General features: G+C 40.2%; 1 protein-coding gene across 1 annotated transcript; it reads right to left on the bottom strand.

Annotated features, from left to right (window-relative positions):
* Positions 1-13027: 13027 nt before the first annotated feature.
* On the bottom strand, positions 13028-16070 carry LOC109399008 (chorion peroxidase). The gene is made up of 4 exons (XM_019671454.3): positions 15591-16070; positions 14907-15522; positions 13959-14849; positions 13028-13893 (listed from the first exon to the last, which is right to left on the bottom strand). The coding sequence occupies exons 1-4, from the start codon at positions 15739-15741 to the stop codon at positions 13197-13199; spliced, it is 2355 nt and encodes a 784-aa protein (XP_019526999.3). The 5' UTR covers positions 15742-16070; the 3' UTR covers positions 13028-13196.
* Between the last annotated feature and the right edge of the window lie 430 nt (positions 16071-16500).

Raw genomic sequence — 16500 nt, 5'->3', positions numbered from 1 at the left:
CTGTGGATTTTTGACGGGATTTTTTTTCAGGAATTACATATTTTTTTTTTTTAATTTTTTAGGGGTTTCTCCAGGTATTCCTCCAGATATTCCTCCCGAGATGCTTTCTGAAAATGCATTTCTAGCCATCTCTTCACATATTCTTACAGGAACTCTTACGGAAAATCTGGCATGAATTCCTATAAAGATTTCTGCAGAGTTTCATGATGGAATTTCATTAGGGATTACTTCAGAAATTGAAAATTCTTGTTGGGATTCCTGCAGAGGTACCTACAGATATTCCTACATATATTCATCCAAAGAAATCTACAAGAACTCCACCAGGGATGTTCTCAAGCATTTTTCCAGAAACTTCTCCTTAAAACTCAGGAACTTCTTCAATGAGTTCTCCAGGTATCGAGGGATTGCTTCATACATTTTCTATAGGTTTATTAAAACCTTTCCACAGGTATTCCTTCAGAAATGATTTCAGTGATTCTTCGGGAATTTCTCCACAGATTTTTCCAGGAACTCTTGCAACAATTAGTCCAGGATTTATTCCTTGACGTTCCCCCAGGAATTTTTCAAGAAATTATTTAACGGATGTCTATACCGAAGGTTTTCAAGTTTTTTTCCGGTATTTTTTCAAAGATTTTTTTTATTTATTTTTTCTTTTGAAATTCCACAAGGCATTGCTTCATTATTTTATTCACTTATCCCTTTAGAAATTGTACAGTAAAATCTCTGGATTTTTTTCTCTAGAAGTATCTGCCCAAGTTCTTATAGGTATTTTTCCATAACGTCCTCTTGGGGTTTCTTCAAGAACTGCTTCAGTTGCTCGCCTTTATCTGCAATTTCTGCCGAATATTCCTCTGGAATCGAAATCTCCAACATAAACTAACTTTAAAAATTTATAGAGGGATTTCATAATCTCATACAGAACTTTTCCTTCATTTTAATTCCACAGGTTTTAGAGAAGTGAAATGTTTCTAGAAATGGCTCAGATTTTTTTTTGGGATTTCACCAGCAGTGCTTCTAGGAATTTCACCGGGGGATTCTCCAGGAATTCCCCTAAAAAAACTTCTTCAGAAGATGCAATTCTAGGGTAAATTTTTCACGGAGATTTGCAAATTTTTCAAAGTATTTTTCATAAATTCCTGTAGGACTTTCTCTTAGATTTTCCTTTAGAAATTCAGGAATGACTCCAGGAACTCTCCAAAGATTCTCTCAGTAATTACTGCAGAAATTATTCCAGATTTTGTTCATTGACATTTTTTAAGAAAGGTTTGAAAAAATTCTCCTATTAATACCTATTCATACTTGTAGTTCTTCCAGGTATTGTTTCAATGAATGAGTAAAAATAAAATAGTCAGAAATTTCTTCAGTGACTGTTTAAAATATCCCTCCTGGATTTTCTTTTGCTTTTTAAGGTTTCCCTTAGAAATTTCTAGAGATAGTACTTCAAGAATTCTAGTGCACTTATGCCTTCAGAGATTGTATAGGAAATTCTTTGAAGTATCCCGTCTTAGATACCAGGTGAATTCCTTTCGGAATCCCTAAGAAATTTATTGAAGGTTTTCTTCAATTATTTTACCAGTAGCTTTGTCTGCAATTTCTACAAACATTTTAAATTTTACTTCCGGATTGAGCATGAGCATGAGCATAGATGACCGTACAATTCGTAGTTGCTACTCCGTGATTGATCAGAACAATCGAAATTGCAACAAGGAACCAACAAACGGAGCTTGGGAGTATCTACCGCTCGCAATGTGCACAGTTCGAGTATTCCAAACTTTATTAGTCAATAACGGCGCCGGCCACGTCCTTACGGTCATCAAGGAAGGAAAGGAATGTTAGTGTGACGTACGTTGCTACTAGAGACCGAGATCACCTCATCTTCTCCACGACTGTCACGGGAATTAGTTTTTGTTAGTAGGGAGGGGGAGAGTCACATGATTTCGATTTACTTTGGTAAGTGTTGTGATTCATGCAACCTTTATTTGAGTCAAAACATTTATTTATTTTGACTAAAATATTTCAAACAGCGAAGATGACGAACCGGAACCATTCAAATTTATGTGTACATGCAAAAAATGAAATAAAAATATTTATTATCAAATAAATGTGCATTTAGAACTAGCGCCGACACATGACGTGACGAACTTTTCAATATTTGTTAGATAAATACACAAAAACCAAAGCAGAATTTTATACATCCTTTAGCATTACACAGATAAAAATAATGAGATTTAGACGTCATTTTAGTCATGTAAACTTAGTGTTATGATGGTTTACATGATATATCATGTAAATTTGTGTTATATGTCATGTAAACTCTCAGAGTCATGCTGAATTACATGACATATAATGGAAGTTTACATGATATTTAATGAACTTTACATGATATGTCATGTAAACGTCTGTGATATGCCACGCTCCAATTATGTGCATCATATGCCACAGAATTTTACACTCTTTTTTCGATCTGTGTTATTAATATGATAAAATGGAACGACCTCACCAATAAACATCCTTCGAAGTGTCCAGTGCGTATGTGCTGCAGCATCTTCCACTAACTGGCCTCGAAATCACACTGAATCGCTACAACTACACACGGGTACGACGATGTGCCCATTCAAATTGACGACGACGACGCGGCCGATCCGAATGAAAAAAGCGACATTTCCACTTCGCCTCCAAAAACACACTAAACCGCCCCGTACGAACATGAATACTGTCCCGCACACAGAACGACGACACGGTGCAACGACGAACCAAGATGGACTCTGATTGGCATAACTTCCGGATTTCCTCCAAAAGTTTTTCATGTTTTTTTTTTTCTAGAAATTAACGAGATATATTAAGGAGCTCCATCAGACATTTTCCCAGGAATTCCTCCAGAGATAACTTCATAAATTGCTTCATTGAGTATTTTGTGATTTTTTAAAGAATTTATGTTGAGAAAGATCTGGAGAAATATCTGTAGTAATTCCTTCAGGAATCTCTAAAGGTACTTAGGATATATTTCTGACGAAATCCTTGGGACAATTTGTGAAAACAAAACTCGCAGAAATTTCTCAAGGAACTTTTGGTGGAACCCTTTCGAGAATTACCAAAGGAAACTCTGCAAGGTTGTTAAATAAATTTTAAGATGTATTTCCGTAAAATCTCATAGCTTTTGGAGAAATCCCTTAAATTCTGAAGAAGTATCTGGAGATGTTTTTGAAGGAAACCCTTAAAGAATTTCAGAGGCAATCTGAGCAGGAATTCCATAAAGAAACCATGAAGGAAGTGCATTTGAATGAATCCTTATGGGAATATCTGATAAAATTCCTGGATAAGTACCTAAAGAACCTCCTCGGGAGACCCCTGGTGGAATTCCTGGGAACGTTAATCGAGGTTCTTTTTATCATTTTCTGGAGAAATCCTTTAACATTCCGTAACTCGCGCGGTTGACTACCTGCGTCAGCACCACACTAATGCTGAGTACAAAAAGCGAGATTTTTTCAACGTGTTGTACAAAATACAACAGCGCGATCGCTCGAGGGTTAATTATATCCCTGGAGGTTTTCCTGGAAGAATTTCTAGAGCAATCTGTGGACAGTTTATGTGCAGTACCTGTGAAGGAATACTTCGAGAAATGCTTAGATAAGTATCTGTAAAAAATTCAAGAATGACATGATCCAAAAGGTATAAGTTCCTTGGAAATATTTCTGAAAAAAAATCCTTAGAATTCAAAAATTCATAAGGTTATGCTTGTAGGAAAAGTTAGATAAATATCTGGGAAAATATGCAGGAATATCAGGATGTATTCCTGTCTATATCACTGAAAAAAATAATACAAGAACCTCTGTAGGAATATCTGCAGTATTTTCTGGATGAGTCCCTAAGGAAATTCTTAAACACAATTCTGTGGGAATTTTCAATGGAATCCATAAAGCCACTACTGAGCAAATCTCTGGTTCATTTCTAGAAGTAATACTTGTTCAAATTTCTGGTGCAATCTTTGGAAGATTTTGTAAACAGACCACTGGAAGGATTTATGAAAGAAACTTAATAAAATGTCTGAAGGAATCACTGTTCAAAATTCTAAAAGAATCTCTGAAGAAATTTCCAAAAGCTTTTTTTAGAATTTCTATAAGAATTCCTACAGTAATCCATTCAAAATAGTTCTTATATGAATTTATGAAAACACTCTTGAAGGAATATCAGTCTAAGTCATGGTATTTCTTCAAGAGTGTTTTCATAAATTCATATGAGACCTCTTTTGAATGGATTACTGTAGGAATTCTTCTAGGGATTCTTAAAAAAAATTTTCTTCAGGAATTCCTTTAAAAATGTCTCCAGGAGTTTTTGCTTCAAATTACTTTCAGAGCTTCTCCAGGTGCGGTAGTTCGGCAGCAGCAAAGTTTCGCGCGCTCGCTTTGCTAGATTTTTGCGATTTTTTTCCTCTTCTCTCTGCGGGGCTCCAACGACGGGACGAGTGTGCGCGCGCCGTGGTTCGATCCGGTTCCAAATTTTTCGCTTCCCTTCGGCGCTAGTTTCCAATACACTTTTAGTTGATAATACATATTTTCTTTCATTTTTTTGCATTTACACAAAAGAGTGAAAAATGTTACTTCGGGTTCGCCGGTCGAGAAAAAATCCGGGCGCCGACAAGTGAGTCGCGTTCAGTGTATTTCTGTGTGGAATAGACTAAAGGTTTCTGCTCCCTAGTGGAGTGGAGACGCGCGATAGAATTTTCTTCTTGCGTCGAAAAGTGGTCGGTTGTTAACGGCGGTTTGTGTATATTGATCCATTGTCAAATCATATCACCAACCATAGGTGACTCCCGGACTGACAATGTCCTAACAAAAAAATCCTTCCTGAGACAAACGTGGAGATGCAGCGATTCGCGGTCTTTATAACAACGTTTGTCTTACTAACATTCCCTTCCATCCTCGATGACCGTAAGGACGTGGCCGGCGCCGTTATTGACCTTATTAAAGTTGAGAGCTCTCGACCTGTGTACATTGAGAATAGTAAGCTAGTCCCAAGCCCTATTCATTGGTTCCTTGTGCAATTTCGATTGCTCTGGTCAATCACGGAGTAGCAACTACGAATTGTGCGGTCATCTATGCTCATGCTCATGCTCATGCTCATGCTCAAATTACTTTCAGAGCTTCTCCAGAAGCTTCTCATATTTTTTGGAATTCCTCCAGAGGTATCTCAAGTTGTTTGTTTAGTTATTTTCCTAAGGATTCCTCCAGGAATTCACCCACAGGCTAAGAGTTAGGATTAAGATATTCCTTCTAGATTTTATATCCGGAATACTTTCCAGAAAATCTTCTAATTTTTTTTTTTGAAATTTCCATATTTAGCTCTGGAAGTTCTTTCAGGAGTTCATAAATGAATTCTTTCAAAAAAAATCTTCTGGGATTCTTTTTAGAATTCCTCTAGTTTTTAGTGCAAACTCCAAAAGAATTTTCGAATCCGGTATGAACATCTGGATGAATTCCTGGATAAATCTCTGAAGAAATGCTGCATGATATGTCTGATGGAACCACGGGAACAATTTCATATGGACTACTTGAGTCACTGAAGGAATTTTCCGAGAATTTCTACAGCAATTCTTGAAAAAAATTCAAAGAAATTCCTGGAATAGGAAAAAAACTGTGGATCAATTTTTGAATAAAGTCCTTGCTGAAATTCCTGAAAAGAATCATTTAAATATTGAAAGAGTCTTAGGATATTTTTCTGAAGGAATCCTTGAAGAAATTTCTGAAAATAACTCCAGTCGCACTCCTATAGATGAGTATAGAAATCCTTGATTAATCCGAAAAATCCCTGGAGAATTTTATGAGGAAATTCTTAAGAAGCATCGGAAGAAACTTTCCGGGCAATTCTTGGTGGAATTCCTGAAAGATTTTTTTTGTTTTTTTTTTTGATTTCTAGAAAAATACCCTTGTGGCGGAGGTATTTCTGAGAAAAAAAATCCATGGACGTATTTCCGAAAGAGTGCCTGTATGAATATCTGGAGAAAATCATAAATAAACTTTTTTAATCCCTGGGAAATTTTCGGAAGTAATCTGTGGAAAATTAGGAAACTTCTTGATAGACTACGAAGGATGCTCTGGAGAAATTTCTAAAAGAATCCATGGAGGAATTTTGGAGGCAACCTTTGGAAGGTTTCGTAGATGAAATACTTGAAGAAATTTCTGGATGATCTTCTAATCGAATTTCTGGAGGAAACTCTGGAGAATTTTTGGAAAAAAAATCACGGAGAACTTTTTGAAACAATTCATGGAAATTAAAAAAAAAAACAATCTTCTAACAGAATCTCTGGAGAACTATTTGAAGGAATTCATGTAACATTTTCCGAAATGATTCCTGGAAGATTTTTGAAAGGATTCCATTGAGCAATTTAAGAAAGAGTCCATGGAATCCTTGATAAAGGAATTCTTGGAAAACTATGTATACGCATCTTGCATCACTGCTGACGCATATACCATGTGTGAACCATGTTTTGTTCCTGAAAATTTACCTTATCTTTGGTCATGCAACCATATATGTTTATTGTCAATTTAAAAACAACCCAATCGTCCTTTGGTCGCTAGACCTTGATAGAATACAAACTCCGTCTATGGTTGTGTTCAAAGGCAACTTTAAATGAGGGAAGGGGAGATCCCTTAATGTGAATACAAACAGATTCGTGCTGAATCTCATCCATTTATTCACCCCAGATAACCAGTCATCGTATAAGATGCTGCATAAGATGATAAAGTGGATACCATATGCATGCATCCACTTTGGCGCATGTAAAATGTATGCATATCGCCTCCACTTTATCATCCTATTCAACATCTTATACGATCACTGGTTGACTAACCGTCTGACTATGAATATGTTGAACCCTATTTTTGGTTTCTTCCAGATATCAAGAGTCATCGAAATTTTCACAAATTTTGGAGAGTTATTGCTGTTATTATAGAAAGGTAGTGAGGCCTGACATTGGAATAAATCTGAAAATAAATTGTTGAATTACAATTCGTTATGCTTCCAGAGATATTATTTTGGAAGTAGTAATTTCTAAATTTCATCAAGCTATGGGACAACATTGAAAAATAACAGAAATGCAGCGTAAAATCCAGTTTTATGAATGGTTGCCAATGAACTTTTCATATTTTGCATAGCAATGTGAATTTCATTTTTTCAAATCAATATTAGAAAAATATTCAGATTTGAAGCTTTTCATGACTTTTTAAGGATGGTCTTTGCGTTCATTAGTCAGAATAAAATGCAATAAATCAGATAAGATGGGATTATTTTGCATGCTTGATACATTTTTTATGAGAAGAAAAAAATTCGAAAAAAATTTATGCTTGTTTTTTTTTATTCTGTATTTTTTTTTGTTATTTACACCCCTTGACACTACTGCCTTTAATCAGAAACACTGAAAAAAGGTTTTGAAAAAGCGTTAAGAATTGTCTAAACACTTTTATTGACCCGTCGACCGGTGTGGAGTGAAGCATGTGGACCGCGGCCGTAAAAGATTGGGCATGTTTGTCTTAAGCCATCTAGTATTTTTCCCACTTCAAAAAGTCACAAGTATAAACAAAACAAACATGTTTGGATGTTCAAATGGTTGGGGCAAGGCCCAACTAAAGTACTGTCAATGTCAAAATCTGTGTCAAAACGAGTTTGACGTCTGGCCGACGACCCATCGCAGCTCCCTTGGTTCCCTTATAAGCATGTGGCTACCATTTTCATCCTACGAAAAACAAAGGGTTGAAGCGCTGTTCGTTTTTCTTTTTATTTTAATGTTGTTTGTTAGAAGTAATCACCCATGAAAACAAATTGAACAGAATTAATCGGTGACGTAATCGCTTGTTTTCGAATAGGATGAATATGGGTGCGTGAGATTACTGATGGCACACAAACCCTATATCCCTTTCGTGACGAACCAGCACGATTGTGCTGCTGACTGTTGAGCAATAGCAGTTTTGTATATTTTTTCATGTGTTTAGTCTTTGTTTTATGTGATATAAACTGTTTTAATAATTGACCCATTATGTATACTTGTATGTGTGAAAACAAACTTTTGTTAACGTTTCATGTCAGATTTACCCCAACAAGTTGAACAAAAAGTGGAGAAAATCCGTAAAACATGAAAAAGTTTCATCTTTCACATATTTTTTTATATCGGATTTATATTAGCAGGCAAAGCTAGAAATCGAAAAATTAAAAGTTTTTTTTTTCAAATGAGGAACAACAATTGTTATTTTGTTGGAAAGTCTAAAAGTTCTAGGGTGCCACAATGGAATCATTTGTATGGAAATTGTTTTTTTGCGCTCCATTCCAAAAGGGATTTTTGCCTTTCTCGTACACCAAGTGTACTGGAAAGGCTATATGTTCACTCCAAAAATGACTTTTTGATAGGAGGCTCGGAGGGTCGAGTCACATATACCAATCAACTCAGCTCGACGAATTGAGGTGATGTCTGTATGTGTGTATGTATGTGTGTATGTATGTGTGTGTATGTGTGTGTGTGTGTGTGTACAAAAAAACTCACATCACTTTTTGGCAGTAAACTTCAACCGATTTTAATGACCGACGGTTTATTCGACGCGGAATCTGGTCCCATTGTTTCCTATTGAAAATGGTTCGGATCGGTCCAGCCGTTCCGGAGTTATGGCCATTTAGGTGTTCCGGAACGGTACCCCAGGAAGGGACCAGATATGAAAATGCATCAAACCTATGCATGCGACACATCAAACCACGGCATTTTCGATAACCTGATGAGCGGATAGCAGAAAAATAGTCTAAGACCATATCTGAACCGGTAGTGTCCCGGAACCGGTTCCGGGTGTCCCGCCGGAAGTGGCAAATATCAAAGTGAACCAAACCCATGCATGAGACACATCAAACCACGGCATTTTCGATAACCTGATGAGCGGTAAGCAGGAAAATAGTCTCAGACCATATCTGAACCGGTAGTGTTCCCGAACCGGTTCTGGGCGTCCCGCTGGAAGTGGCCAAATATACAATTGTACCAATCCCATGTAAGCGACACATCAAACCACGGCATTTTAGATGACCTGATGGACAATGAGCAGGAAAATCATCACAGACCATATATGAACCGGTAGTGTTCCGGAACCGGTTCTAGGCGTCCCGCTGGAAGTGGCCAAATATACAATTGAACCAAACCCATACATGCGACACATCAAACCACGGCATTTTCGATGACCTGATGGACAATGAGCAGGAAAACCATCTCAGATCACATCTGAACCAGTAGTGTTCCGGAACCCGTTCCGGGGTTCCCGCTGAAGTGGTTAAATCTGAAAGAGAAACAAACGCGTACATGCGTCACATCAAATAGCGGCTTTTTAGATTACCTAATGAACGGCCAGCAAGTATTTCGGAATCGGTTTTGAGTGGCCGGAAGAGGCCAAATGTAAAATTAAACCAAATCCAGGCATGTGAAACATCAAATCGTGGCTTTTGCGATAACCTGATGAACAGTTAGCTAGAAAATAGCCTTACGTCACTGGTAATGGTCCGGAATTGGTTCAGAGAGTCCCGTCGAAATTGTCAAACCCTGCATGTGGCACCTTCAATTTGCAGCGTTTTTGGTTAACCGATGAGCAGTTAACAAGACGATAATGTTTGACCATATTTGGTGCAGCCGGTAGTTACCCGGAATCAGATCCGGGTAGTAAAATGTAAAATTTTATCAAACCCATGGATGCGATACATCAAATCACGACCAGTCTTGTATACATTCGACACTTTTTACTACCTTCATATCGTTGCCGCAGTCGGGTGTCAGTCGGCTTTGTTACATTCGTGCGCTATCGTTACCTCTTACCTACACACAACACGAGCAATAGAACGAAGACTGATCACGACTTATCGACGACCTGATGGAAAAATAGGGTCAGACCACATTAGATTCCCGGTAGTGTTGCGGGTTCAGCTGTGGCTTCGAAAGTGGTTAGAAGTAAAAGTGAAGCAAACCCATTTATGCGATATATCAAATCGCGGTGATTAGGTAAAGGTGAATAAAAAGCAATAAAATATTCTCAGACCATAATTGGGACAACCGGTAGTGTCATGGTCCATGACTCATGGAATCAGATCCGGCTATCCCACCGGAAATTACCAAGTATAAAAATGAACCAAACCCATACATACGACACATCAGATCGCAGATTTTTTGATAATCTAATGAACGGTTAGCAAGAAAATAGCCTTAGATCACATTAGAGATTAGATGTTGTGTAGCAGAACCAACGTTCATGTGAAAAATTAAATCGTGGCTTTGTTTAATGGCCTGATAAACATTAGGCATGAACAACGGTGACGAATAGGTCTAAGTTCTCATATATGAGAACAAAATATAAACAAAACTAAAGCGTTCTCATCAAATCGTACACTCTTAAAAAATTAGGAATTTACACGTGACGTAAACCATCAACGTACGTAAACATTCTATGACTGAATGGCAAATTTGACTCAATTTTACATCCATCATGTAAGCTCGAGTTGATTGCACAAAATGTCAACAAACCTATCTGACCAGGTACGTAGAAACAGTTTCACATTTATCATTTATCTCTCAACTCGTTGATATAGCTGAAAGGTAAAGTGGTGGCTTATCAATCAGAAGACCGATGTTCGAATCCAGGTCAGCATTTTACTATGTATTTTACTTTCATGTTTTACCTGTCGATTCGGTTCTAGTGATTGCTAGCTCGACTTTATTCGTGCTAGACGACGTAAATTTGAGTGAAACGGGCCGCTCCTTTTATGTGCATCCAACAAAACTTAAATTTACATGATTTTTTCTAAGAGTGTACCATTTCAGATTCCTAAGGTGTAAAGTAACAGCAGGATTGGTCAACGTTGAATGGAAAAATATGAATTTGATCGCGTAAACAGAAGATGGTGGCTGTTTTAAGGAATTTTGAGCTCCAAAACTATGTAAAATAAGTGTATTTGGTATGGGAAATTTGTTTGGAGTCCACCAGAGTATCCAAAATAGCGGTCCAAAGTCCAAGATAATGGCCCAGTATTAATCAGTATTAATTCAGTATTAGTGTCTATTTTATAGGATTTTTAATTCTTGCATTATGGGCATATTTTGTATGAAAATATGTCCAGAATTCAAATTTTGTAATCAGAAAACCCAAGCTGTGCGCTGTTTCACAAGGTCTGCAATATGACTATAGTTTGAATGGGGAAGAATGCCGGTCTTCGTCCAAAACTGGTAACCAGAAAATCATAAACGACATGCCAAAATTCAATACGGCGACTATTTTATGTAATTTTAGGTACAGAGTCCAAAAATGAATACCAGAACATCCAAGATGGTGTCTCAATGTTCAAGATGGCGGTTAGTTTAGTTGGGGTAGATATCCGGAGTCATAAAATGATGACCGGAAAATCTAAAATGACGTTTCAAAATTTTGCGGCTTCATGACACTTGTTTGGTTTGAGTTTTGGATCGTTGTCTTATATTTTCTGAATATTGGGTGTTATGCTAATATAAAATGTATCCATATTGAGTAGATTTAGCAAGCAGTTTTCATTTTGTATTTATGTCAATGTCATCAACATGTCGCTCGAGTTTTGTTGAAAGGATATTTTAAAGCACGAGAAAGGCACCATCACCACTAGCTGGATTAATTAGGGTTTTTAACAATTAAAAACGCCAAAAATGCAATGAATAATTCAACTGTTGTAAAAAAAAGCCATTTTTCCCACCAAATAACTTCGAATTTTCCATAAATAAATCCGATTTTTCCATAATAAATTAGAAAATTCACAATAAAAAAAATATCGAAAAAGCAATAAAAAATTCAAAAAATGCACCGATGAAATCAATGTCCTTTTTCAGAAAATAAAGTTTGCCGACCAAAACAGCCCGATTGATGACAGGGATAAATAAATAACTCGCAAAGAAAACCCATAAATAGGTAATCACAGTCTTGGAGACAACCACCATCATCGACCGCACGTGTCTTCATTTTCCGGTTTTCATGGTCCTATGTTTGCGCAGAAGTTTGACACCCACTAATTAACAAATATCATCTCCATTCAATTAATAGCTGTAGGGTGAAAATAAAAATAAACATCCACCAACAGGCGACGCCCATTGCCCTCGATACCAAAGAATCACCAACAGGCGACGCCCATTGCCCTCGATACCAAAGAAAGCGAACTGTTTGATTAAGATGATGAGGAGGTTGTAGTAATGTAGTATCATTTTGATGACTATCCAAATATATTTTGCTTTCATGTAAACCATATAATCAGCGTTTGTCGACTGTCTCGAATGAAATACATAACAAAAGAGTAGTGTTAACTTGAGTAAATCTAGACACGACACGTGCAATTCATAATTCAGATCGGACGATTGGAAAGTTCAGCGCCCACCAGTTGACAAACAAAAACGGCCAACGACTCATCGATTTCTCCGCCTTCAAAAACATTGCCAAACGGAGCACACTTTTCCAGCACAGTTTCCCTAATTGTTACACCTGGAGATCACTACAGTAGACGGAATCACAAAATGACCACGTTCTGATTGATGGACGGCACTTCTCGGACATAATCGACGTCAAGACCTATCGACTCCAATAACTACCTGGTGAAGGTCAAAACTTTCCGTCATCAACAGTATACTAAAAGAAGCCATCAACATCGCAGCCGACAGTACCATCGGGTAAGTGGAAAGAAGTCGACGGAACGAATGGTTCGAAGAGGAGTGCAGAGCGAAGTTGGAGGAGAAGAACGCAGTGCGGGCTGTAATGCTGCAACAAGGAACCCGGCAGGACGTGGAACAAACAGAAGCAAAAACATCAAACACGCCTCGTTTGGGAGTGGAGTGCGAGGAAATGGAACTGTTGTGTCGTTCCCATGCAACACGGAAGTTCCACCAGAAGCACAACACATCCCGGAGGCTTCTTTATGGACGGACGTGAGGTGATCGAAAACTATAAACCGGCTATTCTTTGTTATAATTGGTCTCTAAACAAATTCAAAGACCAAAAAAATGAAATTGATTTTTCGATAAGAACATTTTATTCTACGACTTTTTTGAAACACTTAACAGTGAAAACTATATTTTTACAAACAAAAATACAAATTTCAAACAAAAAGGAAAACAACACAGAAAAATCAGACAATGTTACAACTTTGAGAACATTTACACAATAATACCAACAGATTTAAAATCCTCCCTCTGCCCACAATCCCAAATTAACGTTGGGATAGTTGACACAAGGGACGGGAACATTATCGCTGCTCGACTGCAGGAACGCTTCCGGGGCTTGATAAAAGTCCTCCCTGTGATCCGCATTGGCACAAATGATACTGGCCAGCGTGGTGCGCCTCAGCTCACCCAGCTGCTGTAGAGTGAAGGCACCCGGGTTTACCTCTGGACCATTGGTGAAATAGTACCGATCGGCACGCTTGTAGCGGGTGTAACCAGCGGACAACAAGGCAACGAACGTTGGACCCACAACGGCACCCTCCGCTGGCGGTTCCAGCACCCCACCGGGCCACAGATCCACATCGTCCGGGGATTCGTAGACCTGCGCCAACAGGGCACCCACTTCACCGAGCTGACTGAAGTCGGTTATCCGTCCTAGGCCAGCCCACTCGCGGTAGTCGTTGTACGGACGCACGGCAAAGTCACGACCCCGTTGGATGTTCAGGGAGGCTAGATCTGATCCGAAAGGTTTGCGTTCCTTGAAGAGGAACCGCGTGAGACCGAACGTGATGAAGCGGTCCATCTGTTCCATCGGTTGCTGACCAAAGGAGAACATCATCACGTCGAAACTGTTCGGCTCGAGGGTCTTGGAGGGGTCGTTGAAGATGTCCTTGATGAAAACGTCCTCCGGCGGTTCTTCGCGGGTGAGCAATCTGCATTTGGAGGAGGAAAGTGGTGTTAGATGATTGATTTAGTGTATGACGAAGTCTCTACTGACCTGAAGAAACCTTCCACGAGGGAATGTCCGTAGCGGTGAGCTGCCGCAGCAACCTCGGCAAACGTCATCGGACGAAGGTTCGGGTCGTAATAGTTGGTGTACGAATCCAAAGGATCGACCAAGCCCAGCTGCTGTACCCTTTCGTGACCAAGCAAAATTGGCAGAAACTCGTTGAAAATGACGTTCTGGAGTTCGGCAATGAGAATCCTGCGCGCTTCTTGGTACAACCGTTCGTCGTCCCAGTGCGGGTTGACCTGACTCAAGCCCACTGCCAGTCGATTGTGTTCTCTCATGAACAACGTGTGCACCATGGTCAATCCCAGCAGCTGATTCACCCGAATGTCGCCAGCTTCATAGCAAACCCGAGCCCAAGGCACGCATACCCGACGATCTCTCGCGAATGGAAGCAACTCAATTCCATTTGGGAACGAGTCACGTAGTCTACCCTGCTGGAATGTCCGGAGCTCTGCGGCCACATCATCAGTCGAACCGTAGACAGTGGACGCATCGAGGAAGTGGGTCACCAAATCGGCTTGTTTGGCATATCCTAGCTGGCATTCGGGTCCTTGGGCAAGCCGGATCCGGACCAGGTTCAAGCAGCGTACCCCGAATCTGGAGTAGAATGGATCGTTTGGGCTGACTTCAATCGGGAAGCAGGCAAAGTGCCGGTGAGGCCCGAAAAGTGGCGCCGTACAGTTGTGGGTACAACACTCGATAGGATCTCCATGTTTTGTGGTGAAACTACGGCTAAGGGTGAAGTCGTGTGCTATGAACTGGCCCATCTGCATGAACAGGATGTTCAGCCGCGGATCCGGCCTGTACTCATCCGGGAAAAGCGCAACGGAAACAGTTCTGGCGCTGGGCAACAAGTTTCCGGTCACCGAATGGATTCTGAAACACGAGAACACCTGTAGATTCTGAGTCACAAAGTTTATTCTAAGTACTTACCTTGGAGCCCACACGCCATCCTCGTACGCCGGGTACAACACTCGGTCGAACGGGTAACCCTCCATGCCCCAGCTCGTGTGAATCGGGTTGTTACACGACCCGTTGATCGTTCGGTAGCGGGCGTTGGGATTGCATGGCACAGGCGGTAGACACCGTTTCCGTATCGCCCTAGGAACCCTCGCAAACCGGTCTCCTTGACGTTCCTCCAGGGTCATATTGGTCAACTCGGCAAATTTTCGGCTAGCGAAAACGTGCCCGTAAACATTGGCCTCCTCCTCCGGATCTTGGACGTCCTTACCAGAGGTCTTCAATCCTCCGGGAAGAAGCATACGGTGGAACAAGGATTCCGGTTTCTCCTTCGCAGTCATCACCGTGCGGTGTTTGTCTTCAAGGCGAAGCTTCTCGTCGAACTCGCGACGACCTTCGTGAATGGCACTCAGCACCAACTGCTCGGTGCGCTTCTGGGCTTGGCTGCTAGTTTCGTTGAGCCCGCTGGACGGGCAACAAACTCCATCGACGCTGGGCACAGACGAGCATGGCTTCAAGTTGGACTTTGCCACGGCGTCCAAGGTGCACTCGACTGACGCCAGGCAGACTTCATTTTGTTCGCACCCATCTAGAGAGATGTAAAAAATCACGTCGTTAGAATCTCTTCAAACGCCATCCGTCACAACCACCACTTACCGCCTTCATCAGGCTTTTGAACAACCGTGTAGTTCAAATTCGGAATGTCGGAACCCGACTTCGAAAGTCTACCCTGGACAGCATCGATGCCAAACCACGTGCACAACACTGCCGAGTACAAACTCAGCAGTAAAACTTTTCTCGTCATCATGCAACTATACGAGACGTTAACACTCAGATCGGAGTGTTTCCTTTCCTTCTTATAAAATCTACACTTTTAAAACTGTCTACCAAGCGACAAACACTCGAGCACAGAATCCGAACGCTGCCGGTCTGATTGGCCTTCACCACTTCTGCGAGCTCGCAAACGACTGCGACGGTTCGAACTGCGGGCGTCAGTCATCCCTGCCACAAAGTCGACTGATACTACAAGGTTACCGAAGGCGAAGGATGAATGCTCGGGAACAATAGACCAACAAAGGCATCAGGCTGTGATGAGTGCGCAGTGAGCGCGTTGATTGATGAAAAGTCCAACAGCTCAACGACCGGAAGCGGAGAAACGCAATTCGATGACGCATACATAGATGCCTGGTTGAAGACTGAAATACAAGAGCTATGGAGTCGTACCCAAAGTGTTATAAGTGCAATCTATAAAATTTATACCGACGATTGAAAAGGCCTTTTTGCCTATAGTAGATTGACTTTGGATTGGATGTGGTTTGGATGTGGATTGGATGTGGATTGGATGTGGATTGAATGTGGATTGGATTTGGATTGGATTTGGATTGGATTTGGATTGGATTTGGATTGGATTTGGATTGGATTTAGATTGGATTTGAATTGGATTTGGATTGGATTTGGATTGGATTTGGATTGGATTTGGATTGGATTCGGATTTGGATTTGGATTGGATTTGGATTGGATTTGGATTGGATTTGGATTGGATTTGGATTGGATTTGGATTGGATTT

This window comes from Aedes albopictus, chromosome 1 (assembly GCF_035046485.1).
Source record: "Aedes albopictus strain Foshan chromosome 1, AalbF5, whole genome shotgun sequence".
NCBI lineage: Eukaryota > Metazoa > Arthropoda > Insecta > Diptera > Culicidae > Aedes > Aedes albopictus.
This window is presented reverse-complemented; position numbering and strand designations above follow the sequence as displayed.